The sequence below is a fragment of the Triticum dicoccoides genome, chromosome 2B, assembly GCF_002162155.2.
Source record: "Triticum dicoccoides isolate Atlit2015 ecotype Zavitan chromosome 2B, WEW_v2.0, whole genome shotgun sequence".
In the NCBI taxonomy this organism is placed as follows: Eukaryota; Viridiplantae; Streptophyta; class Magnoliopsida; order Poales; family Poaceae; genus Triticum; species Triticum dicoccoides.
Genome location: NC_041383.1, coordinates 376979996 through 376986052, shown reverse-complemented (window position 1 = coordinate 376986052; position 6057 = coordinate 376979996). Strand labels below are relative to the sequence as shown.

At 42.9% G+C, this 6057-nt stretch overlaps 1 protein-coding gene across 1 annotated transcript; it reads right to left on the bottom strand.

Annotated features, from left to right (window-relative positions):
- Nucleotides 1-1519: 1519 nt before the first annotated feature.
- On the bottom strand, nt 1520-5112 carry LOC119363739 (small nuclear ribonucleoprotein-associated protein B'-like). Its single transcript, XM_037629108.1, has 2 exons — nt 4179-5112; nt 1520-1854 (listed from the first exon to the last, which is right to left on the bottom strand). Exon 1 carries the CDS (start codon nt 4987-4989, stop codon nt 4192-4194), a length of 798 nt encoding a protein of 265 aa, XP_037485005.1. The 5' UTR covers nt 4990-5112; the 3' UTR covers nt 1520-1854; nt 4179-4191.
- Nucleotides 5113-6057: the final 945 nt, after the last annotated feature.

Here is a 6057-nt window from a genome sequence, read left to right as displayed (position 1 = left end):
CACATACCTGGTCAACTTAAAAATAAAACATCAATGAGATACAAACATAATGAGCATATGCCTGACCTCTGCATAATTAAGAAACACACAACCAACACTAATATGCACACACACAAAATCACACCGGCAAATACCAAAGTGAAAGGGCATTTCCTCCCTTCGTGTTTTGGTGTTGATGACAACGCAATTTTTGCGGACTAACCGTGTGCTTGAGCTACACGTGCATATTTAAATGAAACATGGCATTTTCGACGTTTTTATTTTTTTGGTCGTAGAAAATCCGTACTATTAAGAGGATTTGCTCCCGCTGGGAATCAAACCCAGGTTGCGTTGGAAGCAAGACGCAAAGCTAAGAATGGCCCACAAACCATCTCACCCCCTACAAATTTCTGTCAAATGATGGAACATAAGTTATTTTACCTATTTTTGCATATGCTTTTGTCTTTCTAAAATCCAACAATTGAACCGACTGTTCGACCGATGAAACCGATGAAAACCAGAACTGGTAGTCCAGTTTTTAAACTACGATCCAGGGGCATGCAAATGAGTGGGAGGTGATATATTTGTCGTGTGATCATGAACACTATGATTATGAAATATGCATGATTAAGGAGGATGGGGACGAGAGCATAACCAATGTCGAATTTGAGCCCATCAACTCCCACAACAAAAGGCGCCCAAAGTTGAAATTTTTCTTAAGATTTATCAAAAACTTCGTGATTGAGAAGTGCATTAACAACTTATCAATGATCTAGTTAGAGCACTTGTGTGTGCATCATGGTTACTAGTAGGAGCATATGTCCTCCGAATAAAATTGAATTTGAATTAATTTGAAAACATAATAATGAATTGTTTGCTTTGTAGTAATATTTATCTTTGACTTGTTTATAATAGAAAATAGATCTAGTAGTGGGAAAATAAAGTTTTGAAACGACCAGAACAGAAAGATTTGGAAGAAATATGAGCGCAGCTTGGTACAGCACAAATTGCTGCGGAGGGTTTGCAGAAAAATAGAGGGGGGGAGGGGGGGTGGTGACATTTGATGAAGCCCCCTGCAGTTGCCCTCATGGAGGGCAATACTGGCAACGAGTGTGCAGAAGAAACCTTCCACATTCTGCCTTTTTGTGGGCAATCCAATAAACACAATAACTTGACCAAATACAATTTCAGACGAAGCAAATTTTGGAACACAATAACTGGAGGAATCCCTTGTATTTCTGGATGCAACGGAAGTATTTTTATGGACGTGGGAATATAAAAACATAGGATTGGAATGTCATGCTCATCCAGTCCAACAAGATTTTGAATCACGGGAAAAAACAAAGGAGGTTTTGAGTGGATGCTACAAATCCTATGAGTAGTACAAAAAAATCTTTAGAAAAAATTCCGACAGGATTAAATCCTATGAATCAGACAACCAACATAGGGAAAAATCCTAAGATTTCTAATCATACAAAAATCCTTTGAATCAAAGGAGCCCTAAATTTGATTCCATGACACAGCACCGCACACTGAAGTAGATCACATGAGTAACAGCATAATTCACATAAAAGTATGAACTACTGAAACAGACACACATGCAAGCAAAGCAATTTATGATCTGAAGTTAATAGTGCGAAATAAGATCCCAATACAAGTGCAAGCACATCCAGCAACAAGGTACTGACACAACGAAACAGTCTATCCATGTCCCTAGCTTAACAACCAACAGTTAAACAAGCTTCAGCCTCTTTTACGTACATTGCGTTGGAAAACAGTCCGTCTCCTCCCATCAAAAGCAAGAGTGCTGCACCGACAAGGCTTTTCTCTCTTCCGAAGATGAATCTTCCACAGGTGGGACTGCAAGGACCAAACCTGCAGAGGAGATCGAAATTCAGTACAACATACATCGAATAATGATGTGCAAGGAGAAACCGCAATCAATATAAAGGTGAGCGTAATACAGACTCAAGCTGAATTACCTAGCTTACAACTGTGCTAACAATGTTTAGTAGCTACAGCAAGAACATCACATGAAAGAGTCTAAATGAAAAAATATAACCACATATTTCATTCAATTGTCAACAATGAACAATCCCTATTGGCTACAAACATCTCCATGCTTAAACACGTCCCTAAAGTTGATTAAGCATGTGATTTGACCCCATTCTCTGCCATATCCCTATAGGATGATCTAGGTTTCTCCATAAAAATACTTCAACACAAGATACACCAGGATTCACAAGGGAAAAACTAAACGTACAAAGACAAGTAAAACCAGAACAATGGGCACATGTGCCACACTCTATGACAGAATCATGAGGAAACATCAGTACTAACGTGGTCCATAGGGGTGAGCTCAACACAAATAGTACCTACAACTAAGGCATCATTATTGCCGTTAGACAGAACACGGGTATCTAATAAAAAGTTTATAGATTAATCATGGCTTGGGGTTATGACGAACTCGAGCACCATTTGGATGCATCCAAAAAGGCACACGCCAATAATCAAACATGCACAACACAGCACGTATTAAATGCTTATGCATACAAACACCTCCAGGAGTACATAATGATGTGCTTTTGTGATAACACAGAAGACTCTTAAAAAACACTACAAAAGAAGAGTTCTCTGGCATTTACATTATCTTGTATCTTCTATATTTGAAAAAAAAAATACTGCCAAATAAGAAATCAAATTTCCAACTTTACTCCAAGTGTCATACTTATGACTCAAGACAACGATCTGATACTACTTGAACTCCCAAGTATAAGTGATCATAATAAAAGGCCAAAGGATTCCACGTTGCCTGCCGCCTGCTTCCTGCTTCATACAAACGCATCTAACAATTTTCCTCAATACCTATGTATACGAACATCCAACATGACATCATTCACCAGAATTTTGGGCGAATATTACTACACATATTAAACTTACAGTACTCCCTCCGTTCCTAAATATAAGTCTTTTTAAAGATTCCAATATGGACTACATACGGAGCAAAATGAGTGAATCTACACTAAAATATGTCCATATACATCCGTATGTAGTTCATATTGAAATCTCTAAAAAGACTTGTATTAGGAACGGAGGGAGTACTGAATTTTACTTCGTGGTGCAGCATTTTTTTATGTTACACAGCTCCCATAGACCGTCCATTTGACAAAGATTTGATGGATTTGATTGCACAAGTTAGCCTTTTGACTCATGGTATGTGAAAGGTAATTCATGACTACATAACATGTGAACCGTAGATGCACTTCCATCTCATGATAGACTAGAGGAGGAAATGGAACTGATTTAGAATGAAGAGAACTTTTGTACATACATAGGTAGAACAAATCTCCACTCCTATAGAAGACCCGGATGGTGATGATGGTGTGTGTTCGCCATCCATCATTTCTGACCATCCGATCCACATTTAATGCATGCAAGGTAAGACATGGCAAAAAGACCCCCCCCCCTCCCAAATCTGCTCAATATTTGCAGAAAACCCCTTGGTCTCTCTGGACCAGCCCCATCCCTCCCCCAACTCATCCAAAAAGATAAGAGGAATAGACTTTGGGTGAAAACTAACATATTTTTAGTGATATATACCAAACCAGGGCAATTATTTTCAAGCTTGTGAACATGTATCTATTTTGGATCCGCTGCAGTGCAAGGACACTTTGCTAGTTTATTAAACTACATATGACTGCTGAGTGCAATATTCAGGAAATCATTAACTGGTAGCTGCTTGGTTGGCCAATCGGCAGATTAATCAGTTAACTGCTGTCGGTGACTCTCTGAGCAGCTATTAATCGGGCAGTAAACTGATTAATCAGCAGATTTTTTGAACAGTGGCTAGGTGTCTAGATCTGAGGAGAGCCATGAGTTATGGCATGTTCTAGGCTTCTAGCATGGAAAACAGAGAGCAAGGAACTTAGAAAGATACACTATTCAGTTATAGATACATAAGACGGGTCTCATCAGCTAAACATTGTGCATAACACTAGACCTAGGATCAGGTAAGCAAGCCACCACAACACTAATTTAAAAATATGATCAGGCTATAAACATCAGTGCAAATATTACAGATCATGATACGATTCTTCGAACTAAAAAGTATGAACAATATAACAGTGCATCATCACAACTAGCCAGAGTATTTAACAGCATTAGAATGCAAATCGAAGAATTCTAGTACTGATACTTACCACAAAGGTTTTTCTACTGCTGGGGATTCTGTCCAGGCTGCTGTGGACCAGGCGGTGGTGGCGGCATTCCATGCCTGGGTGGTTGTCCAAACTGCGGTGGTGGCATCGGCCTCATCCCTGGCGGTGGTGGCATGCCTGGCATCCCCGGCCTCCCTGGTGGAGGCCCCATCGGTTGCGGTCCCCTCATGAACTGCTGAGGCGGGCCCCCAGGATATGGCGCAGGCGGAGGACCCGGCGGGCGCTGAAACTGCATCTGCATCGGTGGCGGGCCACCAGGTCGCATGGGCGGCATACCCATCGGTGGCGGGCGGACGACCTGTGGGTACGCCACCGGCGGCGCTGAGAGGTTCGGCATTGGGGGACGCGAGATCTGGGGCTGCATCATGCCGGGGGCCGGACCACCCACGCCCCGAACAGGGCCGGAGAGGCCGGGCTGCGCCTGGAGCAGCGGGCCGGTGGCCACCCCACGGCCGGCAGCGCGACCGACGCCAGTGCCGGAAAGCGCGCCACCGCCAGCGGAGGCCTTGGCCCGGGACTCGTCGGGCGGGGGCGGGCCCTCGACGGTCATGGAGACGACCTCCTCGCCACGAAGAAGGAGCAGGCCGAGCGTCCTCCGCTCCTCGCGCTCGCCTGTGGTCTTGGAAGATTTTGAGGGCGGGAGCTTGCGGAACTCCTCGCAGTCGCCGAGAACGAGGTTCATGTGGCGATCGAAGGCCATGAACTTCCCCACGAGTTGGCGGCCGTCCTGGATCGTCACGCGCATCCGGTAGTTGACGAACTGGAGCATCTTCGACCCCTTGGGGTTCGACATGGCGGCTGGTGCGCCGGCGGCGGCGGCGACGCGCGGCTAGGTTAGGGTTTCGGCGGCCAGGGAGAAGCGGAGAGGAGAGATGGGTTTTCGTGGGGGTTTGAGTTTGTATGGGTTGGGTCCAAGGGAGCGAACGGGGTAGGATAGACGGTGTCGCAATAATAGTCGGTTCGCGCTGGACTCGGCACAGGCCTGGGCCTTCCTGATGGGCCTGGGCAGAGTTCAACCTTCCCAAAAACAACTTTCCCACGACTATATAAAACTAGCAGGCGGAGGCACGATTGTGTCCTTTTTCTTATATAGAAAGAAAGAAAGGACAATTTAATTTAGGTAAATACCGACAGGTACGAAAAAATAGTTCACCCATGGTTACAAACACTTATCCATATAACCTAAATGTTTCAGCCAAAGTTGTTCCTATCATGTAGCCAAGTTCAAATATCATCTGGTTCAACCAAAAGTTGTACAATGAAGCTTCCTTCGAACCGAACGAAAATTGTTCTAGTGTACATTTTAAAGATCTCATTTTACAGATAATATCTTATCCTACAACAGATGAAAATTTGTGTTAGTGAATGAGGCAAGATACAGAAGAAGAAAAAACACCAGAAAAATGAATTAGGAAATATAAAGGATTGACTTTTATAGAAAGGTCCACACTTTTAGGCTCGGTGTTGGCAGGCCTGTCAAAAAACCAACAATATCAATGGTTAATACATACAAATTTTAGTTCACAAAACAGCAACAAATGAACGAAAATACTCTAAAAAAAAGATAGTACCTTTGGCATTACGGTGCATTGACGATTTCTTTATACATTATATTTTGATAATATTTGTTGCGTCCCATAATCCTAAGTTGTGAGAAATGGTACGCATGATTCTTACAATATAAATGATAGTGACCTGGATACTCTAAGGCACATAATTTTTGATTTGTTTATTCTATGGTGTCCTGCGGAAAAAGGTTCCTAAGTATCGCATCATAATTAATCTAACTTTATATAGAAGGTAGAACGAGCAAAAAATGCTACGCCTTGTACTACTCATAACGTTATATGTGTGGGGTGTA